Source organism: Bubalus kerabau, chromosome 8 (assembly GCF_029407905.1).
Source record: "Bubalus kerabau isolate K-KA32 ecotype Philippines breed swamp buffalo chromosome 8, PCC_UOA_SB_1v2, whole genome shotgun sequence".
Lineage (NCBI taxonomy): Eukaryota > Metazoa > Chordata > Mammalia > Artiodactyla > Bovidae > Bubalus > Bubalus kerabau.
Window position 1 is genome coordinate 47,990,852 of NC_073631.1, and position 22,639 is coordinate 48,013,490.

The following is a 22,639-nucleotide window of genomic DNA, read 5'->3' on the forward strand; positions in this document are numbered from 1 at the left end:
CACTTGGCCTACCACTGCCCATAAAGTTAAGGCCCATAGTAATTGGTACACTGACAAAAAAAATTAAAATGAAGAGTTTGGTAATCAGTTTTTTACCTAAAACTTCCCTACTTGTCCAGGTTAGCAGTTCTAATAATTCAAGTTCACAAAACAACTCCAAAATCAATGTCCTTTGAAGTATATGGTTATTTACATTCTGTAAATGTTAAGGTAACATTAGAGGAAAAAATAATTCATTCAATCCTCTAAATCAGTACTGCACACAGAACTTTCTATAATAATGTAAATATGCTAGGTGTTCTGTCCAATATAATAGTCGCTAGACATCTATGACTAATGAGAACTTGAAATGTGGCTAGTGCAAATGAAGAACTGATTTAGTTTTATTTGACTTTAATCATTGAAAATTAAATAATCACATATAGCTACCATGTTAGAAAGTACAATTTTAAACAAATTTTTGAATATGTGTGTGTATATATGCATATGTATATATATGTATATATGCTATACCCATGTGTGCATATATATACACACACACATATACACAATACAGATATCTGTATATAAAAATACACACACAGTATGTCCAAATAAGTCAGAGAGGACAAGTTCTTCAAAAACATTTTTATCTGGAAGAAGAAATCAAAATTTTATTTCATATTTGTAGTTATGTCTTAATATTTAAAGATCTTAAAGCAGAATTAAGCAAAATCCTCTTGCTAGTATATATTAACCCAGTGATTATGCTGGCAAACTGTGGAGTTGCTGCTGCCATGAGCAAAGCTTATTTACCTGTTTCCCAGACATTTTTGTCATCACTATTATTGACTGTGTAGTGAGTTTAAAGATAAAGAAGTTAATTTCACATTTTTGGCTTCTAAAACTGGTTCCACTGAATTCTACTAACAGAGAAATAACTCAAATCTCTGCCCACATCTCATTAGAAAATTTCTATCAGATATGGAGGACGGCTGATAACTGTAATATGTAAAGCTTTTAGATTTACTAATTTGGGTCCTTCTGCTTTCACAAGAGTTACGTGTGTTTTCAAGTAAGAAGCGCAGAGTAGAGTAGTAATCCCGTCTAAACCACAAGGCCTTGTAATAAGGAGCATTTCAGTTTGATCCCTGGGTGGGGAAGATCCCCTGGAGAAGAGAAAGGCTACCCACTCCAGTATTCTGGCCTAGAGAATTCCATGGACTGTATAGTCCATGAGGTCCACAAAGAGTCGGACATGACTGAGTGACTAACTTTCTCTTTCACTTTCAAGGATTCCAAACCTTAGTCCATTTACTTAAGTGCCCTCCACAAGTTACAATTACATTACAGGAATGGAAAGGAAGAAGAAAAGGATGGGTTTGCTATAGAGTTTTAAGACTTAACATAAGGAAAAACTAATATTTCTACAAAAAAAGAAAAAAAAAACAAAAAAATCACCAATAACTATTTACTGTGGGATAGAATTTCATAGATGCAGGTCCATCTTTGGACCTGAGTTAAAAATACTTCATTTCTGAAGTAGACAATTTTTCTCACCATAAAGCAGTTCTACTTCTCTGATGGTCTTAACGTTTTGATGCAAAGAAAAGTGTCACACTAAGATTCCGGTAACTTTCCCTAATATAACCAGTGCCATTTACATGGTGGCTTTTTACAAGAAGGAGACACAGGAAGGGATAAAGGAGACAGGAAAAATTGAAGGGGATAGTTTTGCCTTTTGAATATCTGTAATTAAAAAAAAGTGCTGTGTAATTACTGTAATAAAAATAACTTCTTACATCTTCCTGGTGATTAATGAAAATATTTTATCTCAAGATTTTACCATACTCCTTAAAACTAAGGATTAAATCCCCAGGAAGCATCTTGACCTCATTTGACAAAATGTTGATAAATAAGAACACACATTAGTCCCTGAACTTTGACTATCTCCTTGTCCAAGGCTAATTGGCTATTTAACTTTGATGAAAAACAGGCCTGTGAGGAAATGAGAAGTATCAGTTAGGCTTCTAACCACTTACTTTTAAGTGCAGATTTTTTTTTTTTTTTCAATCCTATCATTCGAAGGTATGTTTTTGAAATAACGGTCTCAAGTTGGGGAATGTCTGTTTAAAACAAAAAGAAAACTGGATCAACAGGAAAAAATTAACAGACTTGTAACTTAGGAAACAGATGAAATTCCTCTCTAGTGAAATAGCATATCTGGTTTTATCAAACAGTGTGGATACAATCATTTTGGCCTTACATTAGAAGTAATTTATTTTTGCAGTAAGCTATGTATGCATGTGTGTGTGTGTGCTCAGTCATGTCTGACTCTTTGCAACTCTATGGACTGGAGCCCACCAGGCTCCTCCATCCATGGGATTCTCCAGGCAAGAATACTGGAGTGGGTTGCCATATCCTTCTCCAGTGGATCTTCCTGAACCAGTCATCTAGCCCATGTCTCTTGCATCTTCTGCACTGCAGGCAGATTCTTCACCCACTGAGCCACCTGGGAAGCCCAAGCTATGTATAACCAAGACCTAAACAAACATTTCTCCAAAGAAGACATATAGACAGCCAACAAACACATGAAAAGATGCTCAACATTGCTCACTATTAGAGAAATGCAAGAACTATGAGATATCACTTCACACTTGTTAGAATGGCCATTACCAAAAATCTGCAAACAATAAATTCTGGAGAGGATGTGGAAAAAAGGGAACCCTCATGCATTACTGATGGGAATGTAAATTGATACAGCCACATTGGACAACAGCATGCAGATTTCTTAAACAAACTAGGAATAAAACTACCATGTGACCCAGCAATCTCACTACTGGCCATAAACTGTGAGAAAACCATAATTCAAAAAGATACACGTCCCCTATCGTTTACTGCAGTACTATTTACAATAGCCAGGACATGGGAGCAACTTAGATGTCCATCAATAGATGAATGGATAAAAAAGCTGTGATACATATATACAATGGAATATTACTCATTCATATAAAGGAATGAATGTGAGTCAGTCAAACTGAGGTAGATGAACCTAGAGCCTGTATACAGAGTGAAGTAATTCAGAGAGAGAAAAACAAATATTATATATTAACACATATATATGGAATCTAGAAAAATGATACTGGTGAACCTTTGTGCATGGCAGGAATAGACACACAGATGTAGGGGATGGACTTGTTGACACAGCAGGGGAAAGAGAGCGTGGGATGAATTGAGAGAGAAGCACTGACATATATACACTACAGTGTGCAAGTTAGATAGATAGTGGGAAGCTGCTATATAACCCAGGGAGCCCAGCCTGGTGCTCTGTGATGACCTAGAGGGGTGGGATTGGGGAGTGAGAGGGAGGACCTAGAGGGGTGGTATGTGGGGGTGGGAGGGAGGCTCCTGAGGAAAGGGAGATACACACATACACACACACACTTATGGCTGGCGTGTGCTGTTGTCAGCAGAAACCAATGCATCTTTGTAAAGCAATTATCTTCCAGTTTAAAAAAATGCTTAATACAAAGTAAAATAAAATCTGTGTATATCAACTGTTACTGTCCTTATCTATAGGTATGAATCAATCAGTCAGTCAGTCAGTTCAGTCACTCAGTAGTGTCCGACTCTTTGTGACCCCATGAATCACAGCACTCCAAGCCTCCTTGTCCATCACCAATCTCCTGGAGTTTACTCAAACTCACGTCCATTGAGTTGGTGACGCCATCCAGCCATCTCATCCTCTGTCATCCCCTTTTCCTCCTGCCCCCAATCCCTCCCAGCATCAGAGTCTTTTCCAATGAGTCATCTCTTTGCATGAGGTATGAATGCACTCCCCATAAATGTACCTGTGGGAGAGTTCCTGATCTTATTTCAAACATTTAAGTAACAAGGCAAACATCTCCAATGTTTTCTTCTGATCAATGGAAATAAATGGGCAACCATACTATCTTTCATGAGGAATCCTCCAGACAGACTAGAATGGCTCTCATCAAAAATTAAAGGCACCAGAGATATAGTCTAGGCAGAATTTCAAATCTCTGCATGTATCACTTTGAGTATGTTCAGTGTTCAGAAAGTTCTGTCTTCAATTTTTTAAAATGATTTTTTGTCTTCTTGTTTAGTGTACTCTTAAGGTCCCTCTAGGAGAATCTTCCTTTAAAATATCAAATGCTCTAATATGGTCCACCTCTGTACTTCTTTGGGCCCTTGAGTTCAATTCTTTGTTGTTGCTTCAGTATCTTAAATAGAACACTGCTTGCTTTATACTGTTCTCAGTATAAAGTTTGCTGTTTGCAGCGAGTTCATTTAAGGTTAAATCAGCATTAATTTAGACACAAATCTGATCTTCTTTTATGTTCCATTTTTACTCTAGTATTATGCTAGCATCTGTCTAAGCAGTTAAATCTAATGGTGTTCAATTTTGCCTTTAATTCACACATTCTCTCCCTATATGTGATTCCCCTTGTGACAATGGATGGGATATAATAGGCATCCAATGAATGAACCTATATCATGCATATCAAGATCAGGCCCATGTTTGACATATTAATCAGCCACATTTCAGAAGTTTACATCAGTGCTTGTCTAATACTTCATTAAAAACTCTAGTTTTCATCATATCAATACCATAGGCATTTTATCATATAAAACAGGTTAGGTGATGATTTTAGAGGAAAATGTAGTAAAGTGGCAAAAATCACTTGCTTGAAACTGGACTGTCTTCTGAATCCAGGTTGTGTCAGTCACTGAGTTATGTTATGTAAGTTATCTAACATCTCTCTACTTCAATCTACGTGCATGCTAAGTCATTTCAGTCATGTCCAACTCTGTGCGACTCTATTTTCTCTAGCCTGTCAGGTTTCTCTGCCATGGGATTCTCCAGGCAAGAATACTGGAGTTGGTTGCCATGTTTTCCTCTAGGGGATCTTCCCAACTCAGGGATCCAACCAATGTTGCCTGCATCTCCTACATTGCAGGTGGATTCTTTACCACTGAGCCACCAGGGAAGGCCTGTACTTCCATCTACTCATCTGTAAACTGAGATAATAATAGCATCTACTTTACAGAATTACTGTGAGGATATAATGGATTAAAGGACATAAACTACTTAGAATAGTGACTGGTATGTTGTAAATTTTCAAAAATATTAGTTAATTTTGCAGTTGTTATTTTACAGCTCTATTTCCTTGTTAGTTTCTAACTGTTAGAGTTGCATGCCCTGGAGATTTCTTTCTTTCCTTCCATCCTTTCTTTCCTCCTTCCCTTGTCCTTTTTTCTACCTTTTCACCTCCAACTTCCCCGCCTTAACCTCCTTCTTCCTTCTCCTCCTCCCTCTTTCTATACCACCTCCTCACCCTTGGAAAAAAATTTTAAATTTACATCCAAAAACTTTGGATAAGTTTGAACTTACTAGTCACTAAAGATTAATCTAATACAAACGTGAAGACAAACTGTATTATTGTAAGATCTGCAGACTAAGCAGATCTCTGGATGAAATTATCATTTAAGATGTAAATGTTATCGACTGGTATCATAAAACTAAGGACAGAATAATTTTAGTTACTGATCCCTTTGATATATTTGTACCAGTACAGCTAGCAACTTTATCCTCAGGCCATTCTCTTCTCTCTGTCTCTCACTTGATTATTTTTAATGATAAAGACAGTAAAAACACAGTATAAATGATTATGTTGCTAGGTGGTTTATCAATAAAACATGGCTTATTCAGACAGAGTGCCACTTACTCTTTTCTGGGAATGGCACACACAGCATGTTATATAATGGTTTGGTATTTCAGTTCAAATAGTCCATAGTTCTTACTAGGAGATTCTTTGAAAAAGGATTAAAATAGATAATTGGGTTTTAAAATCACAGAGTTTGGACCATACACCAGCAATACTAATATGAGGTTGCAGAACTGGGTGCAGTGTCAATTCAACTGCCAGCTTTAGAGAGACCACAAACATAGTATATGATAAATATTAGTTGCTGGATTTCTTCAAATCCAAGACCATCAATTATAATGTGTGTGTGTGCTCAGTTGCTCAATTGTGTTTGACTCTTTGCAATGCCATGGAATGGAGCCTGCCAGGTTCCTCTGTCCATGGATTTTCCAGGCAAGAATACTGGAGGGAGTTTCCATTTTCTTCTCCAGAGGATGCTCCCAACACAGGGATCAAATCCATGTGGATTCTTTACTATACCATGTGGCTCTTTACTGAGCCACCAGGGAAGGTGTAAGAAGCAACTTAAGAGATTTCAAAATGTAAAGAAAAAAAAAAGTCTGTATTTTAGAATCAGTGAAATATGTCATTATTAGCTATTAAGAAATATTTACTGACTAAATATTTTGTAATAACCTATAAGGGAAGAGGATCTAAAAAGGAATATATATATGCATGTATGTGCATATATATATGAATTACTGTGCCATACACTTGAAACTAACATGACACTATAAGTCAACTATACCTCAAGAAATGAAATAAAATAAAAAATAAAGCAATAAAAAACTTATTGAGGGCCTTCCATTGTCTATAGTTTGGTATTAAGAACTATTAGTTACATAAAAATACCTAATGCAGTCCCTGATCTTGGAGGATTTCAAGCCCAGTTATAAAAGAAAACACACATGTGAAAAATTAAATAATGACATGAATGAACAAACTAAGAGAAACTAAAGAGTCTCTTGATGAAAGTGAAAGAAGAGAGTGAAAAAAGCTGGCTTAATACTCAACGTTCAAAAAACTGAGATCATGGGATACCGTCCATCACTTCATGGCAAATAGACGGGGAAAAAATGAAAAAGGTGACAGACTATTTTCTTTGGCTCCAAAATCACTGTGGACAGAAAAGCCATGAAATTAAAAGACACTTGCTCCTTGGAAGAAAAGCTATGACAAACCTAGATAGCATATTAAAAGGCAGAAATATCACTTTGCCAACAAGGTCCATCTAGTCAAAGCTATGTTTTTTCCACTAGTCATATATAGATGTGAGAGCTGGACCATAAAGAAAGCTGAGAGCCAAAGAATTAATGTTTTCAAACTGTGGTGCTGGAGAACACTATTGAGAGTCACTTGGACAGCAAGGAGATCAAATCAGTCAATCCTAAAGGAAGTCAGTCCTGAATATTCACTGGAAGGACTGATACTGAAGCTGAAGCTCCAATACTTGGGTCACCTGATGTGAAGAGATGACTCACTGGAAAAGACCCTGATGCTGGGAAAGATTGAGGGCAGGAGGAGGAGGAGGAGAAAGAGGATGAGATGGTTGGATAGCATCATTGACTCAATGGACATGAGTTTGAGCAAACTCCAGGAAATAGTGAAGCACAGGGAAGCCTGGTGTGCTGCAGTCCATGGGGTTGCAAAGAGTCAGACATGACTGAGCAACTGAACAACAATAACAACAGTGAATTAACTAATGATATGAAAACCTCATACAAAGTACATTACAAAAGCATGTAACTATGGTTGAAGTTTAATTTACTAAAAGTAATTTTCCCTATCTTAAAAAGTAAAAGCTTTAATTTGGGGGGTTAGTCAGAAAATACAGAATCAAAGTATATTTATGTTTCAAATGCCATAGGATTTTGTGGGTTTTTCTGTGTGTGTGTAATGTTTAAATTAATATTGAACACTAGAAATCTTCTTCAAGTATTGCTGCTACTGCTAAGTCACTTCAGTCGTGTCTGACTCTGTGCGACCCCAGCCACATACTAATTACAGATACTGATCCTTACATATAGCTCTACTCAACATGTAATAAATACTACAGTAAGAAAAAAAGGTAAGAAATTGTAAGACTTTAGCTCAGAAAATTTCAAATGAATTGTTCAGTAGTTCATGTTTAATCTTCAGTTTCCCTACACTCTCTCACAAACTAATTAGGAAAAGAGATCAATAAAAACATCTTGCCCACACAGGAGGCAGCTATGTTATGTAACATTCAACATAGTCATTGCTTACAATAAGCATAGACTTAAACATTTACTAAGAAAGTTGAAAGGTGCAAAGTGCATCATCAAAATTTTATTAGGAAATATAAGTGAGGGATGTAAACTTCTTTGTAATCAGTAAAAATTACCTATTACTAAATTGTATTTTTTTTTTTACCAAATGCTAATAAAATATTGTTTGGAGCTGACATGCAATACATTATTTCTAAGAGAATACAATTTGATATCCCAGGAACAGTAATGCCACAAGCCATTAAATATCATTTTAAAACAGATTAAATTAAAAACTGTATCTATTTGGAAATATGCAGTTCTGTACACCTGGCACAGATTTACTTTGTGTTTTTTCAAAAAAAAGTAATTCTTGTTTTAAATGAAGAGCTTATGAATAGCAAGAATTTAAATTATCCTAATAAGTGCCAACATGAGTAAGACAAAGTGTGCCAAAAAAGAGTCAGAGGTTACTATTAAACTAAAGAAATAGACAACATTGTACAACAGATACAATGTTGGCACTCCATATCCCTGGATTTTTCCCTGGATACACAAACCATAGATATAGAGGGTCCACTCTACCATGCTGTTTAATAAAAGGGACTTGAGAACATGTGGAAGGCCCTAGAATAACCCCTTCCCCAGTCTCCTAGGATGCAGAATTCAAAGGATATTTTCTGTGATTCCTGTGTATATAAGTCCTTGAACCAACTGAGGAGGAATCATGAAGAAATAAGAATTTGTCCTTTTCCTATCTAATCTAATAGAAAAAGCAAGAATTTAAATCAAATATAAGTAAATAGTAAAATATAGTCAGCATTATAACAGAGTTGGGCTTCCCAGGTGGCATTAATAGTAAAGAACCCATCTGCTAATGCAGGAGACTTAAGAGACGTAAGTTCAATCCCTGGTCAGAAAGAACCCCTGGGAAAGGGCATGGCAACCCACTCCAGTATTCTTGCCAAGAGAATCACATGGACAGAGGAGCCTGGCTGGTTATGGTCCATAGAGTTGCAAAGAGTCAGACATGACTGAAGTGACTTTGTATACACGCATAACAGAGTTATAAGCAAAAATGTGACGATACACATCAATTATGTTGCTGATATCTCAGAAAGCTTTATAGAAGATTTTTACTTAAGAATGAATGGCAGCTTGCAGAATGAGTAAGAATTTAACAACTGAATTTGAGAGAATACGCATTCCAAGCTAAGGGAAAAGCATGGAGAAAGAGAAAAAGTCAGGGAATGTTTAGGGAATTGTGGGATGTGCTGCCAATTTGTGACCATCAGAAGGCAGAGGTAATGGGAGACAAGAAAGAAGTTGATAGACTGCAAGATTTGAAAGCGCCTTCAAACCCACTCCAAAAAGCTGGACTTTAGAAGAAAGTCTTAGGCTATCCAAGTTTTGAGCAATCAACACTTTGTTGTGCCTTAGGAAGATTAACTGTGAGATGGACCGGATGAGAAATAGGCTGGAGGTAAACCAGTTAGGAAGCTATTGCAAGCACCTTAGCAAGAGGTACTGGAAAGAAAGGTTCAAGGGTGAAAAACTTTCTGAGGGAGAAAATGATGGGATTAAATGTCAACCAGCCGGGTGGATGAATCTGATGTTTCCAGCCTGAGTAACCCAGAGGATAGGCAGAGAAAATATATAATCAGTGATGTGACATACACCCTTGACAATGAACTGTATTTTATTAAGGGAGAAGAAAAGGCAGTGGTAAATTTTGGAGTATTCAGGTTTTACAGGATCTTGCTGTCTGAGGAGAAGGCTGGCATAGAACAGTATTCAAGATGAATTCCAGCTCTGTTTCACCTGACTGCCCATAGAACAGCTGTTTCAGAACTTATTCCATTGGCCTACTCATCTATTCAACAAATATTTAGGTAGTGCTTCCAGTGTGTGCAGGAACTGTATTAGATAACTGGGGTGAATCAGTAAACAAAACAGAAAACCATTCTTATCTTCAAGGAACCTGCATTTCAGCAGGAACAATCAGACAATAAATAACATACATAAATAAATGAAGCATATCATGTGTTAGAACTGAAAAAAAATACAGTGGGAGAAAAAAAGAGATAAGAAAGATGAGGAGTGACAACTGTGTGGCAGGAGTAGGGGAATGATCTGCATTGAGAGATGTCACAAGTCACAGACTCTGAACCACAGTGCAGTGTTTATCTAAGGATGCTATTGGGACACTGCTCACTACCCTTCCCTGTTTCCTCCTGATGAGCACAGGAGAGATTCAGTGAGTTTCTATACAGTTCTGACTTCTTACCACCATGAATTAGCTAACTATGTTTTCCTCTTGGCACTTGTGGCTAGGTTTAGCTAAAAGTGGAATCTCTAAATCTCTGGTCTTCTTCTAAACTGTGTGTGGATCCTCATAGCATTTTTTTGTATCTGTTTTCATCTTATTTCCTGAAAATCATTTCCCTATTGTCTTCATTTCTTCACATACTTTTATCTTATTGAAGTTTTATTTTTGCAATTTTGGCCTTTTTTGACACCAAAATGAGTGGTCTTAATTAAGGTTAAACCTGCTAAAATAATACCTTTAAATAGTTACTATATACATAACCTCTCTGAGGTTGCAAGCAGGACTCTATAGGGCCTTTGCAGACAGACCACTGCATGTCCTACTCCTGCCTCTTGTGTGTGTGTGTGTGTTAGTTGCTCAGTCGTGTCCGACTCTTTGTGACTCCATGGACTGTAGCCCACCAGGCTCCTCTGTCCATGGAATTCTCCAGACAAGAATACTGGAGTGGGTTGCCATTTCTTTCTCCAAAGGATCTTCCCAACCCAGGGATTGAACCTGGGTCTCCTGCATTGCAGGCAGACACTTTACCATTTGAGCTACTAGAGAAGCCTATACATGCCTGCCTGTTACTTGTAGAAAAACTTTAGCCTCCCAGGCCTTCCCCAAGTGCCAAGCATAAATTTAATCAGAGAAGAAAATGCAGAAACAAAGGAAAACAGTCAAGCAAGACAAAATAATAATAGTTTAGCTATTAAACAAATTCAAGGACCTTGAGTTCCTCCTCAAGAGCTTCAGGTAATATCGTGAGCCATAGCCTTTGAGCTACTTTGCAGATATTGAAATCCCCACCAGGTACAAGTTAACTGTATGCTGCCACAAGCATCTTGACTCCAGACTGATTGGAACCAGAAGGTTGATGATACAGACTTCTGATTGCCTTACCATCAACCAATCGGAAGAATGTCTACGAACTGATCACACACCCTGCAACCTTCTCCCTCATCCTGTCTTTAAAAACCTTTTCCTAAAAATTACTGGGGAGTTCAAGTCTCTTGAGCACTAGCTACATGGATTCCTTCCTTGGTGCCTTGTGATAAACATTGTACTTCCTTTCACCACAAGATGCTGTCCACTGATTGATTTTACTGTACACAGGCGGGTAGATCCAAGTTTGGTTTGATAATACATTTGCCTTCTGTACCAGTCACAGACACTTTGGGTACTTACATGAAATTCACACAGCCTGTACCAGCAGGTGGAGCAATCCAGACGAAGCTGAGGTTGGTTGTGGGCAGATGACTCACATGAGAGGCCACCACACTGCACATAAACTGGTTACCAAATTGGTGGTCAGACATGATACCTGACAAACAGAAAGGAAAGGGTGTTGTTATAAAAACAACAAAACAAAGTCCTTCATATGATGGCATAACAATATTTTCTGGTTCTTTTATGTTAACATTCAACATGCTATCTGGCTTCCCCATAAGTTGTGCGGTTTTCTATTTTCTATTGTCAGAAGGAAATTAATCATTTAAAACATTATTGTTAAGGAGCAATCTACTAAATTAATTGTTATAATATTTGCTTAATTTTGATTTTGTTGATTGGTCTTTACCCATCACCAAATACCACCAGGACCACACCTGCAGTGAAACAAGGTTGGACTTACTGGAAGTGTTTGCAGTAAGGGTCACCAAATACTACTGAGAATCTGGAGGTATCTCAGTGGGAGGATGTTAGCAGGAGCTTGTTAAAATATTTGGGTTTGTGTTAGATTATTTCATGATTATAGTACTGAAAGTCCTGAATCCTGGGAACCCCCTCAGTCTTGTTGGGGAGGTTCCAGGGAAAGGTGGTTTTGATTCCAATCTTGGTACTATTAGAAAGTAGGAGCAATTTTATCACTGAGTATCTTAATTTTTATCTATGAGACATGAGGAATAGAGAAGAGCTAAAGTTGAGGTTGATAACAGCAGCAGCGATCACATTAGCATGGAGAGGGAATGTTGGTCATGCTTTTGGTTTGTACTGTGTTCTTGCTTTCATCTATGTTCAGGCATGATTAAAAAGTGGTCTTGTTTTTGTCTCAAACCACATCTACTCTGTCTCAGAGTAGATAACCTATGAAACTGCTCATTTTCAACATGAGATCATCATGGCATAGCTGAGTACCAGGTCAGCTCCCAGCTGAATTATCAGGAGACGCTTTTTCTCCTTTGTAATAAGATGATCTTCTCATGTTTACCTCAGATATAAAATATTAATAGGTAACCCAACACTAAGAAAATGAACTTGATTTTTAAAAACAGGCAAAGAAGTTATACAGATGGCAGGTAGGCATATGAAAAGATATTCAATATCATATGTCATTAGAGAATTACAAATTAAAACAATGAAATGCCACTACATACCTAATATTTGACCAAAGTCCAAAATAATGACAGTCCTAAATGCTAGTGAGGATATGGAGCTACAGGAATTCTTATTCATTGCCAGTGAGAATACAAAATGGTATAGCCACTTTGGAAGATAGTTTGGCATTTTCTTACAAATATAGACATACTCTAACCATATAATCCAGAAATCACACTCTTTGGTATTCACTCAAATACACTGGAAATTTATGTCCACTCAGAAACCTGCACATGGATGTATATAGCAGTTTTATTCATAACTGTCAAAACTGGGAAGCAACCAAGACATCCTTTAGTAAGTGAATGGGTAAATAAAGTGTGGTACATACAAACAACAGAATATTATTCAGAGCTGAAAGGAAATGAGCTATCAAGCCATGAAAAAACATGAATAAGTGTTGTGCTGTCCTGTTCTGTGCTAAGTCACTTCAGTTGTGTCCAACTCTTTGCAATCCTATGGACTATAGCCTGCCAGGCTCCTCTATCCATGGGATTCTCCAGGCAAGAATACTGGAGTGCGTTGCCAGGCCCTTCTCAAATAAAAAAGTACATATTATTAAATGAAAGAAACCAATATGAAAGAACTACATGCTGTATGATTCCAACCACTTGAAATTTTGGAAAAGGCAAAATTACAGAGACTGTGGTTGCTAGGGGTTGGGAGGGAAGATGGGAGATATGAATAAGCAGAGCACAGAGAAATTTAGGCCAGTGAAACTATTCCATATAATAATACAATGGTGAATACACGACACCAAAAATGAAACCTAGTGTAAAGTATGGACTTTGAGTGACAATGATGGGTCAGTGAGGGTTGATCTGTTAAAACAAAGATACCACTGTGGTGCAAGACACCCAGAAGGTTGGAGGAGGGTGGTGTACGGAAAATCTATGTACCTTTTACTCAATTTTCCTGTGACCTAAAACTGCTCTAAAAATAAACTGTATTAATAAAAAACATTTCCATGAGTGGACAGTCGAAAATTTAATAAAATTGGCTTTGTGAACTTGGGTAAATGGCTTCTCTCTGAGATAGTTTTCTAGTCTATAAAATGAAAACACCATGTCCATTCCATCCTAAAGTTATTTGGAGAATTAAATTACCCAATGCATATGGAAGTATCTGGTACAGTACTTCCATGTTTGAACAGGTGCCTTACCTACATGCCATCACAACGTCCATACCTCACTCCATCATACTCTTGACTACCTCTACAGAGAGTCTATGAGGGACTATGTCTTTAATCTTTGTACCTCAAGCAACTATCACAATGTATGACACACTTCAGATACTCAAGAAATATTTTCTAAATAAATATAAAACAAATAACTATAAAAATAAGACTATAAATTATACACATATGTTATATCAACTAATGAAACAGAATCTTCTAGAATAGTAAGTTGTTCAGAATAGGTCATACTGGCCAAAGAAATAGAAGAACAAGTATATATTTTGACATATCCTAATAATGCTCTTCTTTCTCATTCAAATACATACATATATAAATGTAAACTTATATATAAATTTAAGCTGTATCTTGCAACAAAAGGATGAAAGTCACCAAGTCAGAGAAACCACAAGGTTAGAGAAGATGTCAGACTTCCAGGGAAATCATAGACTGCCGAAGGAGACTCAGTAGCTGTGACTAAGGAATTGCCATGCCTCTCTGGTCAGGCATAAAGCAGGGATCCAGTGTATGGGAAATGACACATCTGCAAGAGTCAGCCTGGCCAGAAAGGAAAAGCAAAAGTTACAGCTGCAATTATGTGGGAAGGGAAATGAATCAAACAAAATAAGGTTTCAGGGTCTCAGAACCTTGGTAACAGGATTCATATTCAAATACCTCCTCACTCCTCAAAGCTCCTCTGAGAAAGTGAGTCAATGTCTAGACTGCATATTATTTGAAAGAATTTTATAAGGTAGATATAGAATTGCAATTGCCTCATGCCCTGCCGTGGGTAAATACTCCATAGGATAACATTCTTGCAATCCAACCATCCAGCACAGCAGTTCTCCAACTTGGCTACACAGCAGAATCACCTGAAGAGATAGAATAAATACCAGTTCCCAGACATTCTGAGTGAATCAGCAAAGAAAACAATATTTACAGAATCCCTGTGTTGCATCAAATGTTGGGTTAGACCATATTTAGCTACATAGAAGAAATACAGGAGGACATTGTCCCGACCTTGAAATGACTTCAGGTGAGAAGAGAGAACTAGAATAAACTAATATTCTAAATAAAACAACTAGAAAATAAGCAAGCACTAACTGGGTGCTATTTGTGAAAAATATAAAACAGAAGAGAAAGAGTGATTAATGTGGACAACTATAAGAACAACTAATGCTTCTTGAGCACTTACTATGGACTGACACTATTCTAAGCAGTTCATGAACTTGTTTAAGGCTTTTAAACAATCCTATGCAGTAAGAGCTGTTATTTTCTCCATTTTACCCATTAGGAAAATAAGATAATGGAGGTAAAAACTCGCCTATAGTTTATATAGCAATGGCAGTACAGCCTGGATGCAAACCAGCACCCTTGCTGCACAGTCAGAAATGACTCTGTTAACAACAAGGTCCTATTGCAGAGCATGGGGAACTGTACTCAATATCTTGTAGTAAACCATGATAGAAAAAGTAAAAAGAAATGGCTCTGTTGAAGAGTTGAGTTTTGAGGGAAAAGCCAAGATTTCCCATATTTGTTTATGCACATGAGGCAGCAGAGGATAAGCACAAGACTGTACCATTAGCTCTGTCACCCGCTGCTGCATTACCTTGGTCAGGGTGCTCCCTCTCAAGCTTCAGTTCCAATGACTATAAACTGCTGGTCCATGATCACTAAGACTCCTTTCAGTTCCTTAGCTCTCTGAGTACAATTTAAATGAACAGAAGAAAAATAGGAGGACAGCTCACAAAAGCAGATATAACGGGCAGAGGTAGGCACATAATGAGATCCAGGAGAAGGAGAGGAGTCAATGTCAGCTTGCAGCGTTCTGTGAAACACAATTTACTGCATCCGCCATAGTGATCTTTTTAATGGCTTTCATGTCATGAAAGACATATACCATCTAAGTAATAAATGTGATTTGGAAGCCTACTCTTGGGTAACTTTAATTTGAATTTGATAATGAATTTAAAGGTATGATGGTGTTTTCCTCTGCTGCATGCTGGATAATAGGATATATACATTGAATTTTAAAATTACTTGAAAAAAAGAAAATCAGATATATGATAAAAGAATTTAATTACACTGTGAATCTCAGGGAGGTGTATACACATAAAATATATATGTGTATAATGTAGTTACAATCAATGTTTTATTTTCATTGTTGTGGTTATGTGCAAACTTTCATACAAAATTGTTTTCTGTGGAATTCTTTTGCAAGAGAATTGGACCATGAGAGAAAGAAAGCAATTCAGGAAGTATGGCTCTCTTGGTCTAACTTTGGACAAAAAAGTAAAGTATATCTTTCAAACTGTGAGTCTCTATGAGATTGATAACTGTCTTGACAGATTTTAAAGCACTGATATTATGGATATATTTTCCTTATCATGTACACACATAGGAATATTCACATAGTTATGATTTCTGTATCAAGAAATAATCAATATAACTTTATAAAACAACTATTCATTTGACAAAGTATGAATGTTTTTAATTCATTAAGTTCTTCAAACCACTGGATATCTAGTTTAAGAATATCTAGCATCTGTTTTCTCAAAGTTGTGGTTAAAGGATAGGAATCCATGTAAGAATTTCCTTTATCCACATTATACTTCTGCAAGATTAGGCTCACAATGTCTTTAATTGTTCTCAAGATGCTTCCATGATACCTTTTAAGACAGTGATACACATTTCTATGCCTTCCAGGATGTCATTTTTCCTTGACATGTCTTCAGTTATTTTAAGTTTATGACTAAACCTTGTATGAACTCCACTTTCCCTCAGGAATACTCTTCTATGCTTTTAATGTGCATACCTTGGGTCTTCAGAGCTTTAACTAGAATCTCTATGATTCCTCCATCTTGAAAATAAAATGTACATATACTCATAAAAATGTAGGCTATTCACTTCCAAGAAATACTCTGAAGACTTTATTACCAAAAAATAACCAAGGTAGTAGGAAAATTACACATTCATGTTGGGTGTATGTTATAGATTAAAGATGTGGATTACTCCAATGTGTTGAGCCTGTTATTTGCCACAGTTATTGTTAAAGTGGGTAGAAGCATGTCCTGGCTTTTTGTGGAATTCAAGAAATAAGGCATCTGGGGAGGGGATATCATGAAATAAAGGGAAAGTACATTAAGATTAGAGGTTTTTGATTTGTGATAAATGTAACCTTCATACATAAAAATGACAAAATTTTAAAATAAGTATTTTACTGTTTCAAACACTTTCAGAAAGTATGATAGAATATTTTGTCAGGAAGCTTAGTCAATATATTAACTTGTATCTATATAAAAAGTGTAAGAAAAAACATATATTTAAGATGCTTTGTTCCCTTTTATTTTCATCATTGGCTCTTTGTTTAAAAGGGATATCTAATCAACACAACACTATAAAGCAATTATCCTCCATAATAAATACAATTTAAAAAGAAGAAAAGGATATCTAAAAACTTACATCAGTTAATAAAAAAGTAGACTGTTCTAAAAATGCAGTCTGGAAAGTTAGTCTTAAATTTTAAATGAAGAGAGAAAATGAATTATAGAGTTCCTTTATGTCACCCTTTAATCTTTTCATCTGATTCAAATACAAATAAATGTTTACTTACAGAATCTGTCTTGTCTATTATTTGCCTTCTTTGCTAGATTAATGTACACAAATATCTCAGCAAAGCTAAACATTATTTTATATGCTGAAAATTAATCACTGAACTTCCTGCAAACATCCTCATTGCACCTTATCTGTGAAGTACCAGCCTGATGAAAATGGATGTGAAAAGAATAGCTTTCAAGTAGTGGTACAAGATAATGAAGAGTATGTGCGCCCACACTCACACTTATGCAGTGGGTGTATTTAACTTTTGAAGCACTGATTTGAAGGCAATTCAGTTTCAGATTTAAATCTAGAAGAAAAAAGTACTAAAATCTTAAAAAAAAATCATTCTGGAAGTGTATATTCTATGGGCATACGTTAGAAAATGCATGAGAATCCAAGCTCAAAGAATTTATTCTAAGTCAACCTGATTCTTTCCTCACTCACTACAAAGTTGATAATTCCTGCTGTTGCCCTCCCTCCCCATCCCTCTCCAAGCACTACCATTTATCAAATGCCCTCTCTGTGAGGGGTTTTACCCATATTATTATCTTACTACTACTACAGAGGCAGTAGAAGGGAAAGTTTGAGAGCACAGACCCTGGAGACAATCAGCCAGGGTTCAGACCTTTGTTCCACTATCAAGGAACTGCAGAATCTTAGGCCACTTACTCAAACACTCTGTTCCTCACTTTCCTCTCCAGGAAAATGCAGATGATAATACCAGGGTGGCTCAAAGACTAAATGAGCACACACACACAGTCAGTACTATATGTGTTAGCTATTATTATCATTCCCACTTAAAAAGATACAGGAGAATTACCAAGAACCAGTGGATTTCAGTAACTTGCCAACATTTAAACACATGTCAATAAAAGAGCTAGCAAACAGAACTGGAACACAAATCCATCTGCTATCTCACACTGTCCACTGGCTTCTTCCCTCCTTCTGTCCTTCAGTGGCAGTACTTCAATTCTAGGACAGACCCCTGTGCTGATCCAAGAGAACTCTAAATCCAGAGGTCAAACATATATCATCTGAGAGTGAACCTGAATAGAGGGCCTTCCTCCAGGCACAAACTCAAGTGCTCTCCCCTCCTCCTCTACCTCTCTGTCTTCAAAGACATTAAATTCTCACCAGATAGTTATTGGATAACTTTTTTCCTCTTGTTATAAAAGGCAGAGAAACCAGAGATCAAATTGCCAACATCTGCTGGATCATCGAAAAAGCAAGGAAGTTCCAGAAAAACATCTATTTCTGCTTTATTGACTATGCCAAAGCCTTTGACTGTGTGGATCACAATAAACTGTGGAAAATTCTGAAAGAGATGGGAATACCAGACCACCTGACCTGCCTCTTGAGAAATCTGTATTCAGGTCAGGAAGCAACAGTTAGAACTGGACATGGAACAACAGACTGGTTCCAAATAGGAAAAGGAGTACCTCAAGGCTGTATATTGTCACCCTGTTTATTTAACTTCTATGCAGAGTACATCATGAAAAATGCCGGGCTGGAAAAAGCACAAGCTGGAATCAAGATTGCTGGGAGAAATATCAATAACCTCGGATATGCAGATGATACCACCCTTATGGCAGAAAGTGAAGAGGAACTAAAAAGCCTCTTGATGAAAGTGAAAGATGAGAGTGAAAAAGTTGGCTTAAAGCTCAACATTCAGAAAACGAAGATCATGGCATCTGGTCCCATCACTTCATGGGAAATAGATGGGGAAACACTGGAAACAATGTCAGACTTTATTTTTCTGGGCTCCAAAATCACTGCAGATGGTGACTGCAGCCATGAAATTAAAAGACACTTACTCCTTGGAAAGAAAGTTATGACCAACCTAGAAAGCATATTAAAAAGCAGAGACATTACTTTGCCAACAAAGGTCCATCTAGTCAAGGCTATGGTTTTTCCAGTGGTCACATATGGATGTGAAAGTTGGACTGTGAAAAAAGCTGAGCGCCAAAGAATTGATGCTTTTGAACTGTGGTGTTGGAGAAGACTCTTGAGAGTCCCTTGGACTGCAAGCAGACCCAACCAGTCCATTCTAAAGGAGATCAGCCCTGGGTGTTCTTTGGAAGGAATGATGCTAAAGCTGAAACTCCAGTACTTTGGCCACCTCAGGCGAAGAGTTGACTCATTGGAAAAGACTCTGATGCTGGGAGGGATTGGGGGCAGGAGGAGAAGGGGACAACAGAGGATGAGATGGCTGGATGGCATCACCAATTCGATGGACATGAGTTTGAGTGAACTCCGGGAGTTGGTGATGGACAGGGAGGCCTGGCGTGCTGTGATTCATGGGGTCGCAAAGAGTCGGACACGACTGAGCGACTGAACTGAACTGACCTGAGACATGTGCTTGAATTAGGTACTGTTGTGAGTGAGACATTTTCAGGTCAAAATTGCTCTGTAAGGGGCAAAGTCATCTAGTTACACTTAGGTCTATGTGGCCTAAACACTGAGTTTAACACAGCAGCATCCTTTCCAAAGAGCTATGTAAAGTCTGCACTGTCTTTAATTGAAGCTCTCTGGTCCACTGTTTCAGAGTATATTTCTGATGTCTTTCCTCCTAATATTGCATACTCTGCCTCTCCTCTTAAAAGTTGCTCAGTCGTGAAGTTAAGTGCTCCTTAGGAAGCATTACTATGAACAAAGCCAGTGAAGGTGATGGAATTCCAGCTGAGCTATTTAAAATCTTAAAAGATAATGCTGTTAAAGTGCCACACTCAATATGTCAGCAAATTTGGAAAACTCAGCAGTAGCCACAGGACTGTAAAAGGTCATTTTTCATTCCTATTCCAAAGAAGGGCAATGCCAAGGAATGTTCAAATGATCATACACTTGCATTCATTTCACATGCTAGCAAGGTTATGCTCAAAATCCTGTAAGCTATGCTTCAGAAGTACCTGAATTAAGAAATTCCAGATGAACAAGCTGGGTTTAGAAAAGGTAGAGGAATCAGAGACCAAGTTGCCAACATCTATTGGATCATGGAGAAAGCAAGAGAGTTCCAGAAAAACATCTACTTCTGCTTCATTGACTAGACTAAAGCCTTTGACTCATGAGTCACAACAAACTCTGGAAAATTTTTAAAGAGATGGGAATACCAGGCTACCTTACCTGTCTCCTAAGAAACCTGTATGCAGATCAAATAGAACCAGACATATGAAAACTGATTGGTTCAAAATTGGGAAAGGAGTATAACAAGGCTGCATATTGTCACCCTGCTTATTTAACTTATATACAGAGTACATCATGCAAAATGCCAGGATGGATGAATCACAAGCTGGAATCAAGACTGCCAGCAGAAATATCAACAATCTCAGATATGCAGATGATACCACTCTAATGGCAGAAAGTGAAGAGGAACTAAAGAGCCTCTTGATGAGGGTTAAAAAGGAAAGTGAAAAGCTGGCTTGGAACTCAACACTTAAAAAACTAAGATCATGGTATCTGGTCCCATCACGTCATGGCAAATAAAAGGGGAAAAAGTAGAAGCAGTGACAGATTTTGTTTTCTTGAGCTCCCAAAACACAGAAGACAGTGACTGAAGCCATGAAATTAAAAGACACTTAGTCCTTGGAAGAAAAGCTATGACAAACCTCGACAGAATATTATAAAACAAAGACATCATTTTGCCAACAAAGGTCTGCCTAGTCAAAGCTATGGTTTTCCCAGTAGTCATATACAGTGAGAGTTGGACAGAAAGAAAGTTGAGCGCTGAAGAATTGATGCTTTCTAACTGTGGTGTTGGAGGAAATTCTTGAGAGTCCCTTGCACTGCAAGGAGATCAAACCAGTCAATTCTATAAAAAAAAAAAATCAACCCTGAATATTCATTAGAAGGACTGATACTGAAGCTGAAGCCCCAATACTTTGGCCACCTAATGTGGAGAGCAAATTCACTGGAAAAGATCCTGATGCTGGGAAAGATTGAAGGCAAAAGAAGAGGATGGCAGAAGATGAGATGGTTAGATAACATCACTGACTCAATGGACATGAATCTGAGCAAACTCCAGGAAATAGTGAAGGACAAGGAAGTCTGGTGTGCGGCAGATCACGGGGCCACAAAGAATCAGACCTGACTTAACGACTGAACAACAAGATGATAATCTCTACATGTTGCCTGCCCAAGCCTTTCCAAACTAATTGCACTACAGTGGCCACTGTATATAACTATATTCCCCTCATTTTCATTGCTGTACTTGGCTGAATCTGGATTTCTCTACACTTGGTCCCCACTTCATCCTGCATACTTCTGAGTGTTGGTCTAGTAGGTAGAAACTAAGCTACATGCCTTAACCCTAGGGATTATGGAAATTCTATTCGGGGATGGTGATACTAACAATATGGGAAACTATATAAAAATGTTGGGCAATCATAGATGACTTATGTCTACTTCATTCAGAGGGCAATTTCAAAGTCTATGAAGTTTTGGATTTCTTGATCCAAAAATAGCTGAAATAACTGACAGTCCTGAAAGACTACAGCTTTTAGAACTATTTCCATGAATCTGTATATTGAGTTCTTTATCCTTTATCTTGAACAGGCATTCTTCCACAGGAAAAGTACTGCTCAGTCTATTTGATGGACAGGAACAAAAGCTCCCCATACCCTTCCTGCAAAGCCCAATAGATTTCCCCAAAAGTTACATCAAGACAGAAGATGTGCCTCTGGTTTCTAACTCCAGATGGTGTAAATCTGGGACAAATGATTATCAGAGTTCCCGTTAAAGGAGTAACATCAATGAGTCAGCATAATATTTATTATCTCAGCTAAAAAAATACTACTTACCTCATCTTGGAGTCACGTCAATCTATCATCAAGTTTTTCTGATGTTACCTCAAAATTTTTTCAACTGTGTCCCCTCTTACCTACCCTTTTCCACTATGCCTTTATTTCAGGCTTTTCTTATTTCTTTTTTGACCAGTGCCAATAGCTCCCAAATTGGTCTCTGTGTTCAGTTTTACCTCCTAAGGTTAATTCTCAATAGAAGTATCTTTCTAAAGCACAATCTAATTTTATCATTCTACTGATTTAAATCTTTAAGTTTAATCAAAACTTAAGAAAAAAATAGGCTTAAGTCTAACATGATATTCTGTCACCTATCTATCTGGGATTATTTATCATGATCCCTATTCAAATTTCATATTCTATCAAAACCAAACAATATATATACGTTGTATGTACTTATCTCTGGCTTTACTCCTGTTCTTTCTGCCTAGACAAAGGGTCAGCAAACTATG

At 37.3% G+C, this 22,639-nt stretch overlaps 1 protein-coding gene across 1 annotated transcript in view; it reads right to left on the reverse strand.

The window, feature by feature from the left end:
• Positions 1 to 22,639, reverse strand: part of RELN (reelin) — a 553,687-nt gene that overhangs the window by 385,388 nt on the left and 145,660 nt on the right. Inside the window, exon 3 of the mRNA XM_055590184.1 lies at positions 11,433 to 11,568. Within this exon, the coding sequence (XP_055446159.1) occupies positions 11,433 to 11,568 (136 nt within the window). The remainder of the gene's footprint in view (positions 1 to 11,432; positions 11,569 to 22,639) is intronic.